Genomic DNA, 19,508 nt, shown 5'->3' on the forward strand with positions numbered 1-19,508 from the left:
AGAGTGGCTTCCTTCCACCACTTGTCTTCCACTGTAAGAGATGTCGTACATTCTGTGCAGAAATGCAGATCTACTGTCGCTTCTGTTCGCGTCATTATATAGAGACTGAGAGAGAATTATCACAATAACTAACCTTGAATTTTTTTTGGGGTACATAAACACTCCCGTGTATGTATATAGTTTATTTTTGGGGGGTATATAAACACTCCCATTACTAAAGTAATGTGAGTGTATGTATATAGTTTATTTTTCCTTTCATTGTGCTGTCTGTTTCTCTCTCATGAATTTAATCATCTGCCGCTGTTCACTGAATCATAGTATGTTTTATTCATTGTCTCAGTAAGATAAGTCGACAAAATAAGCCCGTAAAGATACATACTCGAAGAAAATCTTGTAAGATAATCAGGTTACAAGACTTGGCAGACATTTCAGATTTGTCAATTATTTTCCTTATATATATACATATATATATATATATATATATATATATATATATATATATATATATATATATATATATATATATATATATATATATATATATCCTCGAGTATACAATACACTGGTGCTCTCTCTCTCTCTCTCTCTCTCTCTCTCTCTCTCTCTCTCTCTCTCTCTCTCTCTCTCTCTCTCTCTCTCTCTCTCTCTCTCTCTCTCTCTCTCTCTCTCTCTCATTGTCAATATAAAAAAAAGTTCACTTCCTTGTGAATGTCAGAGAGTTTCATAAAAAGACCTGTACTCGGTTATGAAAATTGTCCCTTTTTGACTGTATTCTCACTGAGCGCTTGTACTGACACTAAATGCCTAACTATTCATTATACATTGTAACGTAATGTCTATACACCAGCAGCATCATAGTCAGAGGCTCTTGAGACTCATTCTTAAACCTGGTCATAATTGTTAAGGTCGCGCCCAATATGTTCTTCAGGAGAACTCCATATAAAGATATTTTGACGCCCTCGTCGGCACCAGACTAATAATCAAGGACAGGAGGAGGAAGAGAGTGGAGTGTTTTCAAATGTCTCAATCCACTTACGAGTGAGTTACATCTCTCTTTGTCCGTCTCTTACCGTCTCTTTCTTTCCCCTTAGAATGGGGTTGGATCCTTCTCAGAATGTCTGTCTCTGCCCGTCTCTTTCTTCTCCCTAGAATGGGGTTGGATCCTTCTTAGAATATCCATAAAGTCTCCTGTAGTCTGGATCACTTCCAGAATGCCCATCAAGTTTCCCATGGGCTTAAAAAAAAAGGAAGGGATCACAATTCCTACCAAAAGTAAGAAGAGAAAAAAAAAAGTAATTGGTAGATTCGCTCACTGTGACATTTGGAGTTTTCGTCCTAGCCTTCCCTCTGGCGTCTGCCTCTCGAACCACTCACCATGGAGACTCGGAGAGTGACCCAGACTTCACTAGGTGCGCCCTACTCCAGTGTTCGGTACGCCATTCTCTTACGCTGGATTCTGATCGCATCAGATGTCACTAGTTCCGTATCCGTGTTTTACTCACCGTTTCTCTCACTTCACGAGTTAACAGTGACAAGGTCCGTGTGTTGACGCCTTGTGAGCGTGTATGAAACACTTAGAACCACCAGATTAATACTAGTTTGCCTGAGATGGTCTGTGTTTAAGTCATTTATGTTTGTTGATAATTTCTCTAGTATGACAGGGTTTTACACCCGGCCGGTGTCCAAGACTTGACGATTTCGCTCTCTGACATAGGCCCTCTCTACGTAACTCCACCTTTTGCTTCAGGACATCAATGTTCTGAAGAAAAACTTTTTATGAAACCTTTCCCTGAAAGCTTCAGGTAATCTGTCATTAGCGTTGGACGATAGTTTTGCTCCACTTGATAACTACGGTCAAGATGAGTGAATGCCATAGTCTAGAAATGCTCAAGTGTAGGGCCCTCTTAAAGGAACATCCAGTTCAGATAAGACAGTTGGTCTTGTGTTAGATGAAGTGCCTTATAGAAAATGACGCCCAGACAGCTCAGTTGTATCATAAAGTTTAGGTTAGGTTTACCTGGATGAAGCAAACCTTGTCATTCAATGTGAAACCATCATTAACTTGTGTTTTATTTTGAAGTAGGCTTATATTAACACCCCTGAACCTTAATTATATATATATATATATATATATATATATATATATATATATATATATATATATATATATATATATATATATATATATAAACGCGTGTTATCACCACCTTGCAACTCCAGGACCTAGCATGAGATGCGGGGTCTAACAGCATAATTTAGGATTCCACCCCACGCAGAAATAGGCAAATCATGGACTCCTTTGGAGCGAAAAGGGTCTTCCACGAGAATGTGCTCCTTTCCATTCATTGCAGATGGCACTTTCTCACTGTAGGTGAATTCTTTTTCGCGTTGAATATATATATATATATATATATATATATATATATATATATATATATATATATATATATATATATATATATATATATATATATATATATATATATATTGGAAAAGATCACAATTTTGCGCGTTATCAAGATATTCCTATGAGTCCACGGGGAAAATGAAACACGAAAAGTTCCCAAGTGCACTTTCGTGTAATAATCACATCATCAGGGGAGACACAAGAGAGGAATATAACAGTCAGTTGATATACATCGAAGAGACAAAGCTAGGACGCCATTTGGTAAACATGTGATTGTCCAAAACATACATGTTTACCAAATGGCGCCCTAGCTTCGTCTCTTCGATGTGTATGAAATGACTTATATTTCTCTCTTGTGTTTCCTCTGATGATGTGATTATTACACGAAAATGCACTTGGGAACTTATCGTGTTTCATTTTCCCAGTGGACTCATAGAAATATATACATATATACTCGTGTAATTATCTTTCTACTTAAATATTCAAGCAACAGAGACTTAATTAAACCCTCCTCTCTCACTGTGCATGCTCGTCCCTCACCCAGTGTCCTCCGCTAACGTGTCACTAGTCAATTTGAGCTTCACCAGCCTAAGCACACCTCCTTAACCCCTGGCTATATTCACACACACACACAGACATCCCTCCAGCCGTAGGAGACTGCAGGAAGCCCCATTGTCTCAGCTTCACATTTAGCTGGCCTCTTGCGTGGCAGCAGCACCACCACCGCCTCTCTGGTCGCTCCCGCGCGCAAAGTTTGCCTCCACGACCAAAACCCCGTGGAAACCTTTGGCTTAGTGTAGGATCATTAACTACCCATTATACAAAACTCCCTCCACTCCCTTCTCCCTTTACTGGAATATAAATAGCATTAGTTTATTCTCTATAATGTAGTGTAGTCGTGTGTAATGATTAAATATATATATATATATATATATATATATATATATATATATATATATATATATATATATATATATATATATATATATATATATATATATATGGCTGGCAGCCCCATGTGTTGTGTAATCTGATGACTTTTTTTTTTCTCTTTTTTTTTTGTAGATTTTGAATGTTTTTTTTTTTTTTTTGGATTGGTGTAAACATGACTGTTCAATGGTTGTTTAGTCTGATGTTAACTATCCTCTCCACGAGACTATGCCCATCAGTCACCACAGTGGTAAAATATATATTTATATATACATATATGTAATGTGTATACATCAGAGTTGCTACCTAAATCTTAAAAGGAAGTCTGTCCTCACACTGTCTTAGAAGTAGGTAGAAATTTAGTTCACCTCTAGCCATATTCCTTGTATCTTTTTCAGGCATTATCGGTTTCAATTTCCATTTCAGCAACTGTGAAAGTAAATGTCTCCTATTTATCATTATCATAAATAGTGTCATTATGTTAATCAGCTGATGTCATATGTATACCTCACAGCATTATGATTTTTCTTCCTTTCGCCATACTGTTATCATCCATGTTATTGTCGTGTTTGCATCTGTCACTATATTTCAACAGCCATCATGAGCTCACCATCATCATAATCAAAGTCATTATCACCATCATCATCATCATCATCATCATCATCATTATCATCAAGTAATTCTTTTTCTTTCGTCTCGTTTTCTTCATCATCTTTCTCATACCACCCTCATCACATTCATCAGCATCACCAGATATCTGCTCCAGCATATTATGTTTCATCACTTATCCCCGTTTCTACTGGTGCAATTACTGCTGTGATAATTATCATCATCATCGTCATCATCATCATCATCATCATCATCATTACCACTGTATTTACTATGTCTACTCTAATCACCTTATCAACATCATCGTTCCTTATCAGACATTCCTATCCTAGGATCTCCATCTATAGGGCTCCTACACCTCTCAGGAAGCTAGCCCCGTCCACTGGTCGGGTCCACAGGTCAAGAAGTGTGTAGGGAGGGATGTGTGTTCGTCTTGTTCAAAGGTGAACACAGGCCGACTGAGGAGTAATGGAAGCTGCATCATCTTGGGCATGAGGAGGGATGTTGAGGTATGTTTGAAAGTCGTCGGGTGGAATGTTAGAGAGATACGTGGTGTCCAGAACAATGGCGAGAAAGTGTAACATGTACATTCCTGGGGAATGTACTTTCGGATGGGTGTATGTCTGGTGGACTGGTGCATAAGACTGGGTTAGGAGAGCGGTGGGTTTGTGCATGTGCGATCATTATTGAATGCTTGTGGATAACCTGGCAGTTTAGGGGTACTGAAGGTGAAACAGCTGATTTTCAAATTGAAGGTTTTAAAGTAGATATTATGGGGCACTTTTAGTTCAGATCTGGTACTGGTAAATGTCCCGAAAATGTTTGGTTTCTTTGAAGCCTTTGTGTTGATGTTACTGAGATGGGCATTGTCATGTGAATATTGTGCATGATAACTGGTATGGTTGGAGTTTTACACAGTATAAATAATTAACTATTTCTTATGATGGGAGAATGCTGGTTGGAGTCATGTTTATTTGGGGTTAAGAAGGTGACGAAGGATTTCTCTGGAGATGCAGACATTCTGTTCTGAGTGAACCAGTGTTGTACTCGCGTGTTCTCGTAGTCGATGTTTGTTGTTCCTTGGACATTGTCATGATGCTGTGGTGTGATGGTGAGGTCGTCAGCATATTGAGCAGAGTTTCAAACTGTGGTCTGCAGAGGATGAATGACAGGAGGCCATGCAGGAAGAAATTGAAATGAGCTGAGGAAAGAATTGCTCTCTGCGGCACTACTCCATAATAGAACTTGAGAATTTGGGAGGAGAAGCTTTTGTGAATGACTCTGAACTGGCGGTCATCTTGAAACTGGGTTAACAGCTTTGTCATTGTTGTTGTTGTTGTGGGCTGGTCTCAAATATCTTTCGCATGAGAGTGTGTTAACAGAGTGTGTCGAATGCTTTATTGATGTCTCTTGCCACTCACACTGTGCGGGAGGGGGCACAAGGTAGGGGTTTGTGTTTGAAGTCATTTAGGATATGTTGTGTGAGTGGTTTATGTGAGTGGAGTAGCGAGGTCTTAAACTATGGTCTTAAACTATGAACTATGATATGTGAGGTTTATTTGCAGTGAGTAGGTGGAGTAACGAGGTCTTAAACTATGAACTATGATATGTGAGTGAGGGTGCAATATTTTCGTTGACTCCGTTGTGGATCAGTTTTCCAAAAAGTTTGGATGTTGATGACAGATACAATGATTGATTCATGGCGATAGGAAGAAGGAACCTATGATGGTTTGGAGTGTTTCAGGAGGAGTATTATGGTGGTAAGTTTCCGGACATCTGAGATTTTATTGTTGTAACCCAGAGTTTTTGAAGAATGGTTTAGGTTTACATTCTCATTACTTTACCATTGATGTCATCATCACACTCACCACCATTATCAACGTAACTACCATTAACATCATTGTCTGAATGACCACAGTGGTCCCTACATGTTACATCACACTGACGACATCATCATCATCATCATCATCATCATCATTATCATCATCATCACCATTGCCATCCGTATCATCCATATCATCATTATCCAAGCTTCTGTCACTATTACCATCACAATCACTGCCACTAACATCATCCACAGCACCCCAGTCATCATCCCTACTACCTTCAAATCACCACCATTATCATGAGCACTGGTATACGTCCATCCTTATCAAGACAGTTCACAATTTTGGCTTAAAGATTCAGTGACCAAAACAGTGTACTGAAACCAGTGATGATGTGTCGACTCCTAACTAAGCTCTTGATGTGCTTCATTCGATTTTCACAAAAGTGCTCATAAGATCTATGAGGCAACTTTAAATAGTGTTTTACAAAGTAGTATAAAGCTTGATTCTACCACAGAGACATAAAGCTCCTTATTTAGTGCAACCACCACTGAAATACTCAAACAGTACTCAGATAAGGAACCCAATGCCACGTAGGGTTGAAGGAATTTTGAAATACGCCTCATGGTGTTCTATAACTCGTCTGATACTTCAGTGTGTTCATTTGATTGGTATGTTGCTCATATCCTCCTCGGAGTAGTTTAACCCCCACATACTCAAAAGACGAGCTGATATGGACACATGGTGCTCAAATAATTATGAAGGGCATTATGTTGCGCTCACAAGAACAATTCTAACACTAGAGAATTAGTTGAGAATTCATGTGCACGTGAAAGTGAATTGTGTATTTGAAATTTCTACACCACCAGCGTTTTCATGCGGAGAAAATATTCCGTCCTGTTTTCTGTCTGCAGTCAACACAGCAGCAACTCGCTCTGTTTTCAAAGAATTCTCTTTTTATTGCTTTATATTTCCTCTTCCAGTACAATACAGGCCTTCTACTTCTGTCTTACATTCAGTATCTCTAACGTTTGACTCCTTTTTATCTTAACCAACCGTATCCCAACGCTCAACAACGTCCACTGACTGATTCTCTACCTTTGATGCCTATTCCACTTCGCTACTCACACGCTTTCTTTTATTTATCTTTACCTACAACAGCTTCCTTCAGTTATTTCCAACAGTTTCTTCTCCTGAATCTTTTTCTTAGTACCTTCCAAACTGCCTTTGTTGAGTAACCACCTTCCATACCATTTTTATTTCCCATTTAATGAAATACTTCAGAAGCCTCTCCCGGCAGCTGCCTTCTTCAGTTCCTTTTTCTGGCACCAGTCTCTCATAGAACCTCTATCCCCGACACCATCTCTTCAATCTCTGTACTTGAACGGCATTTACCGATCTCTCTCAACAGTCTGTAGCTTCCTATAGCTGTGTATTTCAACCTCGAAAAGCTTCACTCTTTTGATTTTAACCATCAATTATAGATATCATCTACATCTACCCTTACAGACTCCGTCAACTGCCTCTTCTCAAGCAACCTTCTTCAGCTGTCTCTGGGCAAGCAAGCAGTCAGTCTTTTTCAGGTATTTCTATTCCCTTCAACGATATTGCAATCCCCAGTAGATTCCTTCGACAGCATCTGTCAACAATAACCTCATTCATTGACCTAATAGTTCCTCTACCCTTGTCCCAGCATCCTCACCTCAAGAGTCTTCCAGTAACGAAAGCTTCCATCAATTCCCCCATACTACCAGTGGCTTCTTTCAGTTTATCTCCTCTTCCAGAAGCCTCCTTCAGTTGTCTGCACCACCACGAACACCTTCTTTTAATTTGCCTTTACCACCAGTGGCTCTCCGCCTTCATCTGCCTCTACCACCAACAGTTTCCGGTTAAGCTTCAAGAGGAAGCCGACGGAGCCCAAGAAGGAGCGAGTGGAGCATCGGGACTCCCTGAGCAACGCCATCCCAGCCAAGATCATCCGTGCCACATCCGTCAAGCCTCACACCCTCAACCCTCGCTGGAACGAGAAATTCAGACTGTGAGTATCCCACTCCCGCTCTTTTTTTTCCCCTGTCCCACTTTGTCCCGCGTAAGACTTTAGGTAGGGTTATTGCCTTTCCAGCCAACAGATTAGATGTAGAGTGACGAATCTACGTAAGAATGTCTCCATAGGAGGCGAGAACAAGGTTCCACCAGTGCTATTTATTGCGGAACATAATGAAGAATTTTATATAGGACCACAAGGAGCTTGTAGCTCGTAACTGCATCATATTTCAAGACGCTAGCTCAATACTTCAGAAAATTTCACTGAAACGCTTTTGCGAAATAGATGTTTATACTTTCGTACGAAGCCGAGAGAGAGAGAGAGAGAGAGAGAGAGAGAGAGAGAGAGAGAGAGAGAGAGAGAGAGAGAGAGAGAGAGAACGCTGCATTACTCTGCAAAATAAAGAATGGCTCATTTGAATTTAAAATGAGGGAATCCTACCACTAAGAATGTGTGAGATGACCTTTTTATTTGTGTGGATCTTCAGAGAAAAATAAAGGATATTCTTTCTCTCTCATTTCAGTATATAGTGATGATGAGTATTGTCGTATGTGGAGTCCCCCACACCCAACCTCTGCATAAAATGGCTTGACCTATAAAACGTGAATGAATATATTGGAACATTCCCCAACCAACATGTTTTAATTCTAGGAAAGGTAACTCTGTCCAGAGTTACCGAGGCAGTAATTTCTCTAAAGTTATGGGAGCAGAGTAGAGAATATTCCCAAGCTTTCCAAGCTTAGTCTTACTGGATAAGCTTGGATAAGCTTGTGAATTTACTGTGGGGGGTCTTGATGATAATAGCATTAATATACCAACATCATCAACATGAACAGAACTGTGCTCAGGGTGTTACGTGTCTCTTAATCTTAAAGGAGCTCTGTTAGTTGATGGTAGATATGTTATTGTTATCGTCCTGGTCTTGTGACCAATGATATGAATGATATCTTGTCATTCTCCTGACCTTTCTGCTCATTTTCCTGATATTCCTGTTCATTTTCCTAACCTTTCTGCTCATTTTTCTGATATTCCTGTTCCTTTTCCTAACCTTTCTGCTCATTTTTCTGATATTCCTGTGCATTTTCTGACCTTTCTGTTCATTTTTCTGATATTCCTGTGCATCATCTGACCTTTCTGTTCATTTTTCTGATATTTCTGTTCATTCTCCTGGCCTTACTGTACATTTTCCTGGCCTTTCTGTTCATTTTCCTGACCTTTCTGTTCATTTTCCTGACCTTTCTGTTCATTTTCCTGACCTTTCTGTTCATTTTTCTGATATTCCTGTGCATTTTCTGACCTTTCTGTTCATTTTTCTGATATTTCTGTTCATTCTCCTGGCCTTACTGTACATTTTCCTGACCTTTCTGTTCATTTTCCTGACCTTTCTGTTCATTTTCCTGACCTTTTTGTTCATTTTCCTAGCCATTCTGTTCATTTTCCTGACCTTTCTGTTCATTTTTCAGACCTTTTTGTTCATTTTCCTAGCCTTTCTGTTCATATTCCTGACCTTTTTGTTCATTTTCCTGACCTTTTTGTTCATTTTCCTAGCCTTTCTGTTCATTTTCCTGACCTTTTTGTTCATTTTCCTGACCTTTTTGTTCATTTTCCTAGCCTTTCTGTTCATTTTCCTGACCTTTCTGTTCGAGGATATGCTTCCGTTTTCTTCATGGTTGTTCAGGAAAGCGGCTGATGTACAGCGACCATTGTTTTTTTTTTTGGTATTGAAACATTTCTCTCTCTCTCTCTCTCTCTCTCTCTCTCTCTCTCTCTCTCTCTCTCTCTCTCTCTCTCTCTCTCTCTCTCTCTCTCTCTCTCTCTCTCTCTCTCTCTCTCTCACTCAGTCTTTTGGTCTATGTTTTAGTGTCTAAATAGATCAGAACTTGATCCTCCAGTAAGACGGATCCATTGACGAACGTTTCATCAGTTCAAGAAAGAAAAAAAAGAAGCTATGACCCACCCAGCCTCCGTGTTCGCGAACCCTCCCGAACCGCGATTAGAGAGACCGCTTAGGTTGAATGGCCCCCCCGCGCAACGAGGAAATGTCGACCATTAAACCCTTAAGCTTAAGGTCGGACAAGACATTATAATACCTGATGTTTTTCGGGATTAACAGAGTATGTCTTTATATGTCCAGCAACGGAGTGAGGGCCAGCTCACGTGCGGATATCTATGCACGTATTGTGCCATCAAGGAAGATGTGGTGTCTAGTTTAGATGGGGAATCCAATTCATGGCTATGAGCAAAGTTATGTAGTGGGTAAGGAAGAGTAGTTAAGGGGATGATTGCAGTACGTCACCAGTGCAGAATGGTATCTTTGATGTAGTCTTTATATATATATATATATATATATATATATATATATATATATATATATATATATATATATATATATATATATATATATATATATATCCCTGGGGATAGGGGAGAAAGAATACTTCCCTGCGTGTGGTAGAAAGCGACTAAAAGGGGAGGGAGCGGGGGGCTGGAAATCGTCCCCTCTTGTTTTTTTTTTTTTAATTTTCCAAAAGAAGGAACAGAGAAGGGGGCCAGATGAGGATATTCCCTCAGAGGCCCAGTCCTCTGTTCTTAACGCTACCTTGCTAACGCGGGAAATGGCGAATAGTATGAAAGAAATATATATATATATATATATATATATATATATATATATATATATATATATATATATATATATATATATATATATATATATCTGCCAAGGCTAGGTGGTAATAGGTACTGAATTATGTGATCGGTGATCTAGAAAGCAAATGTGTGTGTGTGTGTGTGTGTGTTGAGTGACGTCTGAATGCAAACACTGTGGCACGTCTGGGTTCTGCTCTCGCTCCACCAACGTGCAGTTTCGCATCACAATCCCCCAGCGGGAGGGAGAATCATTCTCTGATTCCCGTTGAAGGACGTCACTCCGAGAAATCTGGAGAGGTTTTGCACCTCACACACACACACACACACACACACACACACACACACACACACACACACACACACACACACACACACACACACACACACACACACACACACAGGGTCTTTATCTACCATACCTTCAAGCCATTTCTCTTACACACACACACACACATATATATATATATATATATATATATATATATATATATATATATATATATATATATATATATATATATATATGATAGAGGAGAAGGGACTGGGGACTACTCTTATACATGACTAATACATCATGTAAAAGGAAAGATACCCATCGAAATAAAAGTATATAAAGGACAGAAGAAAAGCTGAACGTAGAGAGTAGATGACCCGACCACATAGATGTGACCACAAGACGTAATATGAAGGAAACCTGATATGAAAAAGAGTAGATATATCTATCAGAAGTGAGATGGTGCCATTGAGTAGTAGCCCATATGGTGTGTGTGTGTGTGTGTGCGAGTTCAACCATCTCTCGACGTTTCTAACTGATGGAAGTCTCTGGTGATACATGAACATACATCTGACAGCCACTTGGTCCACTGGACAGTTAGAATACCGAAGTAAAATTCAAGCCACGGTGTGTATACGTGATGCTCAGTGTGTTCACACGACATTGTGGCGCTGTTGGGTCGTCTCTCGCCTCGAAACGCGTAAGAAAGACGCACATGAGGAGGAAGCTGGGTGTCTGTGGCACACTTTAGTATGCCATCGAGAACGCTTCTCTCTCTCTCTCGATTTCTTCAGGAGACTCGAGGAGGTGCAGGAGGGTGGAAGGTGCAGTAGAGTGGGAGGTTTGGACGCCACTAGTTCTTACGGGTTGAAGCCTACCTTTTCACGAGGGTTAGGTCCGTGTTGTTATCCCTGCGCACGAATTGTGGAAATGTAGCGTGTGATTGGTGGAGGGTAAATCACACCGTAACTCAGATATTTATGGAGGTTCTGTGGACATTATGTACACGAGCAAGGTTTTGATGAATCTATGCATATTGATAAGGTAATCTGGCATCTCTTTGATTGACCTCTCCTTCACGTCATAACTCAAATATAATCTCAACATTATCTACGTCATCTTGTATCAAGTGTGTGTGTGATGAGAGAACGTAACGAGGTACTCGGTCAATTGACCTCGTTTGCCAGCAATATTCTGAACAAATTTGGAAATGATATTGGCTGTTTCAGGGACAGCTATTGAACATTTTCTAGGACGAATTTTATGCTCACAGAAAATTTCACATTATCGTGTTGTATTTCCTCGATTTAAATAAGTAGAATTGATAATGTATGTATTGTTATAAAAAAGGGGATGATGAGGGAAGAATATATTTAAGATAGCCATCGAAATTTAGTTTCTTATTTGATGACTAATTTAAGATAGCCATCGAAATTTAGTTTCTTGTTTGATGACTAAGATAGCCATCGAAATTTAGTTTCTTGTTTGATGACTAATTTAAGATAGCCATCGAAATTTAGTTTCTTGTTTGATGACTAATTTAAGATAGCCATCGAAATTTAGTTTCTTGTTTGATGACTAATTTAAGATAGCCATCGAAATTTAGTTTCTTGTTTGATCATTAATTTTCAAAACCTCTTCCTTTAAAGTAGAGGTGGTACTCCTTAAATTGGGTGGGCTTCAACCAGAAGGATCTTTGTGGAGTCGAGTCCAGCTCTTCCCCTCCTCCTCCTCCTCTAACGTTCTGGAACAAAATGATCGAACACCCTACCCGAGTTCTCAACCCTTTATGACCAGTCTTCCAAAACATCTGACCCTCTTTTGTTTTTCCACGCCTGAACCCCTCTCAATATTCATGTACCTATTCCATCCCCTTTGGGGTTTCTGACTAACATCTCTTGTTTTTGCGACTTATCACTGGTCACTCTTACGCTCTTAACCTCCATCGACAGTCCATTACTGGTGCTTTGGGGTAGTACGACAATCATACTTGCCCAGCATCTTGCATGACTTTCCTTGGGATAGGCAACTGCTTTCGCTGGCTGGGATGCCTCGCGTTGTGCTGAACGCACAGAAGAGGTTATCTTGGCCGGGATGAATCCTACATCCCACAATGTGCGTTTTTTTTATGTATATATATTTTTTTTTTTTTAACGCTACCCAAACATCGTATGATGGCTCCTGTCTGATGCCTGTCACACCCTGGAGGGTGCAGGCTGGGTTTGTGAGACTCGTCCCTTACCAACCCTGAAATCCGCTCTGCTCTTACTTTTTATCCCGGAATCGCTGCAGAGCTGTTCTTCGTAGGGTCAAACACTCCTTCATAAAAAAGAAAGTATTATCTCGTAGAGTCAAACTCTCCTTAATAAAAAAAAAGAAAGAATGTGTTGTGTCTCGTAGAGTCAAACACACCTGAATCAAAAGATGTGTTGTGTCTCATAGAATCAAACACTCCTTAATAAAAAAAAAAAAAAGAATGTGTTCTGTGTCGTAGAATCAAACACTCCTTGATAAAAAAAAAAAGAGAGTGTTCTGTCTCGTAGAGTCAAATACACCCTAATCAAAAAAGAAAGTGTTGTGTTTTGACTTTTTTCTCGGCAGATCTCTTTGGTCCTGAGACCAAACACATCTCCATCCACTTCTGTAATCCAACTTTGCCTCTTAACTCATTTTCGGGTGATTTTGCTCTCAGTCCTCTGCCACCATTGAACCCGAACCATCTCCTGTATTTACCTCGCACAGGGGCCTTCCAAGTGCTCTCCCAACTCCAGGTGGACAAGGCATGCGCATGGCTCAGATGGCTTACCTTATCCAGGTCTAAAAGGGTGTGTCACGCTGAGCTACATCTACTCCTTGCTTGCTCTTTTTCCCCCCTTTCTATCCAGAAAGCTAGACTTATTTCTTTCGCTTGGAAGCATGCTTTGGTGCAGCCTATCCCTAAGAAAAGAGACTGCTCTAACCCCTCCAATTATCGCCTCATTACTCTCTCTCTCTCTCTCTCCTCTCTCTCTCTCTCTCTCTCTCTCTCTCTCTCTCTCTCTCTCTCTCTCTCTCTCTCTCTCTCTCTCTCTCTCTCTCTCTCTCTCTCTCTCTCTATATATATATATATATATATATATATATATATATATATATATATGGAATCTTCTATCACTGCTTCTTTCACCATTACCTTCATATTGCCAGCTATTCTATAGACTTAATTAGAATCATCTGTCAGATGAATTCTGTTCATTCATTCACAACCATTCATGTGTTGTAGAGCACCCACAGCAACAATTCACAATTTGAATAATATCAGTATTGGCATTATCATGTCTGACACATTTCTATTCATTTTCAAAATAAAAATTTGATACTTTCACTCATCGGTGACAAATAAATCGCCCCGCCTTCAACTTTTGCCAAATTTGAAAGTTCCTGGCAGACGGTGCTGTAGCTGCAGGGATAAAAAGAAGATAATAAAACTCAGAATTTGGGTTTTACGAGCGGTTACACACACCTGCCGGCCACTTCACCTTCGGGAACCGATATTTTGCACCATTGATGTAATACAACGACCCACTTTGACCACCAGTCTTCATCAGTCGATTCAGTCCGCTTCTTTATCTGTTCATGAGAATGACTGACATTGATGACTGACATTGATGGGTGATCTTTATTTGTTCATGAGAATGACTGACATTGATGGATGAACTTTATTTGTTCATGAGAATGACTGACATTGATGGATGAACTTTATTTGTTCATGAGAATGACTGACATTGATGACTGACATTGATGGGTGATCTTTATTTGTTCATGAGAATGACTGACATTGATGACTGACATTGATGGATGATCTTTCTTGTTCATGAGAATGACTGACATTGATGGATGATCTTTATTTGTTCATGAGAATGACTGACATTGATGGATGAACTTTATCTGTTCATGAGAATGACTGACATTGATGACTGACATTGATGGGTGATCAGTGCTAACGTATACGTCATGATGGGTGATCAGTGCTGAGGAGTTTGAGAAGAGCAAGAAAGAAAAGAAAACGATAGATTTTTGAATGATGGGTTATTTTGTACGTTTGGTTGATGTGCCAAAGTTTTTTTGTTATATACATATTAAAAACTAACGTAGCGTTTTCTATATTTCACAGGGACATCGACGACATCAACTATGACATCCTTCACCTGGACATCTGGTGAGTACCCAAGTCTCGTTTTCTTTAATGTCGCGTCGGAATGGCTCTGTGAGAGATGGGAAAGAGGTTAATATTGGAAGGGCAGTATTGATTGGTACTCCCTTCAACATGGCTGCTCCTCTCGCAAGGACCCATTACACATCTGTACATCACGCATATATGGATGAAGGGACAGATTATAAGTTTTAAGAGTATGCCAAATTTTGCTGTACGTATATTAAATAATCTCATATTCCCCCCCCCCGTCTGGTCGATATCTCTAGGACAGCCGAGGCCATTTCTCGTACGTGGGAAGAGATTGTAGGGGATATAGGAACCCAGAGTGATGGGCTGTGAACAGAAAAAAAGAAACTTGATTCCCTGTGAGGGATTTTTTGAACGCCGAAGCAGCTTCGTCTCACAAGGCATAGTTCGTGAGGCAAACCTGTGTGTGTGTGTGTGAGTGTGTGTGTGTGTGTGTGTGTGTGTGTCACTAGAGATGCCGTTCCTCAAGGTCATCTACAACGAGCATATAGTCCTGACAGTATATTTTTTTCTCTCTCTCTCTTTGGAAGACCAACAACACACAGCTCGCTGTAACTGTAACTGCAGCTGTAACTGTAACTGCAACTGTAACTGTAACTGTAACTGCAACTGTAACTGCAACTGTAACTGCAACTGTAACTGCAACTGTAACTGCAACTGTAACTGTAACTGCAACTGCAACTGCAACTGTAACTGCAACTGTAACTGCAACTGTAACTGCAACTGTAACTGTAACTGCAACTGCAACTGTAACTGTAACTGTAACTGTTTTAAGAAGATTCACAAGTGTTGCCTGTTATTACGGGTGCCTGAGTTGCTATAAGTTGTGGATAGATTCCTCAAGTTTCTTCGTAATTCACTAAGTAAAGTCACGCCACAACGAAACACCTTGCAGAATGTGAGTAGAATATGTTATAGTTGTGGTAGAGAGAGAGAGAGAGAGAGAGAGAGAGAGAGAGAGAGAGAGAGAGAGAGAGAGAGAGAGAGAGAGATGCAGGGCTGAGAATTATATTCCAATGGGAATTTTGTGATATTTAGCCCACTTGGAAAGTGTACTCGTACCCTTGTTTTACATGACTGTTCGCTATCGCATTTTGAATTGTGGACGACACCAGCGGATGCACTTCATTTAGTCTTAGACTAAAAAGCCGTGAATTCGCGGATTTCTCATTTTCTTTGAATGCTTCCTTCAACCCCCTTCAATAGAAAATGGAAACTGAGAGACATAGATGTAAAAAATATAGTATTCGAGCGTTTAAGTTGGAGACGGATAGATATAAACGAAAACATATATAGAGTTCTAGCGTTTGAGTAGGATTGGATTCCTCCAGTCGTGAAAGGTTACGGGCTTAAACTCTTAAGCTGATCTCCCTTTCATTTCTTCCAATAATAGAAGAGCGTTGAGATAATGCCTTAAGTAGATTAAACCCTCTCTACTGATGGGAAATTTCATCCATCATGATTTTCACCCACTGATTGGATAGGATTCGACCCACTTCTCTTGTATTTTTGTTTTTTGTCTTCGGTTCTAAAAGTGCACTATATTCGGGACGCTATAGATTTCTCCCGATTTCAATTTCTGCTCGAAATTCATCTCTCTTGTTTATGTGTATTACCTTCATCTAAACTTGTAAGAATCTCTCCAGAGTTTCCCAGGGAAAGGATCTATAACCAAGTAAAGTTTTGGACTTGGAACTTATACAGAACTTGAAGAAAATAACGACGACGTGTTGTGGTTCACCATTTCAGGTCATTACTCCCTCCCACCAGGCCTGTCAACAACACACTGATGATAATGATCGTAACTTAGAGTAAGAACTGAATGACCACTAAGTTCAGAACTCAACCTTCAATGGATATTGAACGTATGAAGCTTCAAACTAACGTATGAAGCTTCAAACTAACGTATGAAGCTTTGAACTAACGTATGAAGCTTCAAACTAACGTATGAAGCTTCAAACTAACGTATGAAGCTTCAAACTAACGTATGAAGCTTCAAACTAACGTATGAAGCTTCATACTAACGCATGAAGCTTCAAACTAACGTATGAAGCTTCAAACTAACGTATGAAGCTTCAAACTAACGTATGAAGCTTTGAACTAACGTATGAAGCTTCAGACTAACGTATGAAGCTTCAAACTAACGTATGAAGCTTCAAACTAACGTATGAAGCTTCATACTAACGCATGAAGCTTCAAACTAACGTATGAAGCTTTGAACTAACGTATGAAGCTTCAAACTAACGTATGAAGCTTCAAACTAAAGTATGAAGCTTCAAATTAACGTATGAAGCTTCAAACTAACGTATGAAGATTCAAACTAACGTATGAAGCTTCAAACTAACGTACGAAGCTTCAAACTTACGTATGAAGCTTCAAACTAACGTACGAAGCTTCAAACTAACGTATGAAGCTTCAAACTAGACGTATGAAGCTTCAAACTAGACGTAGATGATCTGATGGCGTGGTCTCACGGGTAGCAAATGAATCTTAATACCGACAAGTGCGAAGTCTTTGCACACGAAGAGGCAAACTACAATATCAATTTCGTTGAGGTAAGCCTTTAAAAGAGGGGCGTCAGGAGAGTGGCCAATGAAGATCCCAGGCGCTTCGGGGTTGCTACGGGTCAGGGAAAAGAAAAAAGGAAAATTAGGAAGAAGAGCCGTAATACCACAACAATCCCTCGTTAGTTGCCCGGGTTGGTGAGACTGGCAAGGGAGATGACTGTACTGTGGAAAGGAAGTTTTTTTATTTGACAATTTTACTTTTGGTAACATTGGTGTTATATCTGTCTCGGCTCAGTGGCTGACGACACAATGAAATGTTTTGAGGAGAAGTACGTATATATAAATGACGTGCAGGCAAATGAAGGGGGTAAAGAGATTTTTTTTTTATCTTTATGGCAGCTTCAGTCACGGATAAAAGTCCACATCAAGTCCGGATCGTAGCTTAGATATGAAGAGTTAATGAGAGATGTCAAGGGTTCGTGACAGGGGGGAAAAAATAAGAGAAAATATTACCTAATGATCCTATGAGGGAATGCAATGCTAAGTCGTCTACATACGAGTATAGGTTCTTATCTTGTGAAGAAAGAGAGAGCAATCGATTATCAAAAATAAGAAAAAGAATGTTGGAGGCAAAACAGAAACTTGAGGGACATCACTTCTGAAGGGGAAAGTGAGAGAGGTTGATCCATCAACATCCTCAGCGATGGATCGACCAGAGACGAATCAAGAAAGAGAAGGAAACCAAAAGAAAGAAGTTTGGAGACGAGACCCCGATTCCATACCTTGTCAAAGGCCTTTGATATATCTAGAATAAATAAAGAATCTCCAAATTCCTTCAGAATTGATGACCAGATGATTCAAGATGCCAGTGGATCTTGCGCAAGCCATATCTATCTGTCTATCTATCTATCTATCTTTCTATATATATATATATATATATATATATATATATATAATATATATATATATATAATGGAATCTTCTGTCACTACTTCTTTCACCATTACCTTCATATTGCCAGCTATTCTATAGACTTAATTAGAATCATCTGTCAGATGAATTCTGTTCATTCATTCACAACCATTCATGTGTTGTAGAGCACCCACAGCAACAATTCACAATTTGAATAATATCAGTATTGGCATTATCATGTCTGACACATTTCTATTCATTTTCAAAATAAAAATTTGATACTTTCATTCATCGGAGACAAATAAAACGCCCCGCCTTCAACTTTGGCCAAATTTGAAAGTTCCTGGCAGACGGTGCTGTAGCTGCAGGGATAAAAAGAAGATAATAAAACTCAGAATTTGGGTTTTACGAGCGGTTACACACACCTGCCGGCCACTTCACCTTCGGGAACCGATATTTTGCACCATTGATGTAATACAACGACCCACTTTGACTCCACCAGTCTTCATCAGTCGATTCAGTCCGCTTCTTTATCTATTCATGAGAATGACTGACATTGATGACTGACAGTGATGGATGATCTTTATTTGTTCATGAGAATGACTGACATTGATGGATGAACTTTATTTGTTCATGAGAATGACTGACAGTGATGGATGATCTTTATTTGTTCATGAGAATGACTGACATTGATGACTGACATTGATGGTGATCATGCAACGTATACGTCATGATGGGTGATCAGTGCTGGGAGTTGAGAAGAGCAAGACAAGAAAAGAAAACGATAGATTTTGAATGATGGGTTATTTTGTACGTTTGGTTGATGTGCCAAAGATATTTTTTTAAAATACATATTAAAAACTAACGTAGCGTTTTCTATATTTCACAGGGACATCGACGACATCAACTATGACATCCTTCACCTGGACATCTGGTGAGTACCCAAGTCTCGTTTTCTTAATGTCGCGTCGGAATGGCTCTGTGAGAGATGGGAAAGAGGTTAATATTGGAAGGGCAATATTGATTGGTACTCCCTTCAACATTGGTTGCTCCTCTCGCAAGGACCCATTACACATCTGTACAAACACGCATATATGGATGAAGGGACAGATTATAAGTTTTAAGAGT

At 39.6% G+C, this 19,508-nt stretch overlaps 1 protein-coding gene across 5 annotated transcripts in view; it reads left to right on the plus strand.

Annotated features, from left to right (window-relative positions):
* LOC139765626 (BAI1-associated protein 3-like) overlaps positions 1–19,508 on the plus strand; it is a 463,094-nt gene that overhangs the window by 324,067 nt on the left and 119,519 nt on the right. For 4 of the 5 annotated variants that reach the window (XR_011716708.1, XM_071693310.1, XM_071693329.1 and 1 more), the window contains 2 exons: positions 7,655–7,810; positions 19,270–19,314. Coding sequence is in view for 4 of the 5 variants with exons in the window: in XM_071693310.1 (XP_071549411.1) it covers positions 7,655–7,810; positions 19,270–19,314 (201 nt within the window). In the remaining variant the exon portion in view is untranslated. Of the gene's footprint in view, positions 1–7,654; positions 7,811–14,892; positions 14,938–19,269; positions 19,315–19,508 lie in introns of all 5 variants that reach the window. The other variant, XM_071693318.1, reaches the window with a different exon arrangement.

The sequence above is a fragment of the Panulirus ornatus genome, chromosome 4 (genome assembly GCF_036320965.1).
Source record: "Panulirus ornatus isolate Po-2019 chromosome 4, ASM3632096v1, whole genome shotgun sequence".
Taxonomy (NCBI): Eukaryota; Metazoa; Arthropoda; class Malacostraca; order Decapoda; family Palinuridae; genus Panulirus; species Panulirus ornatus.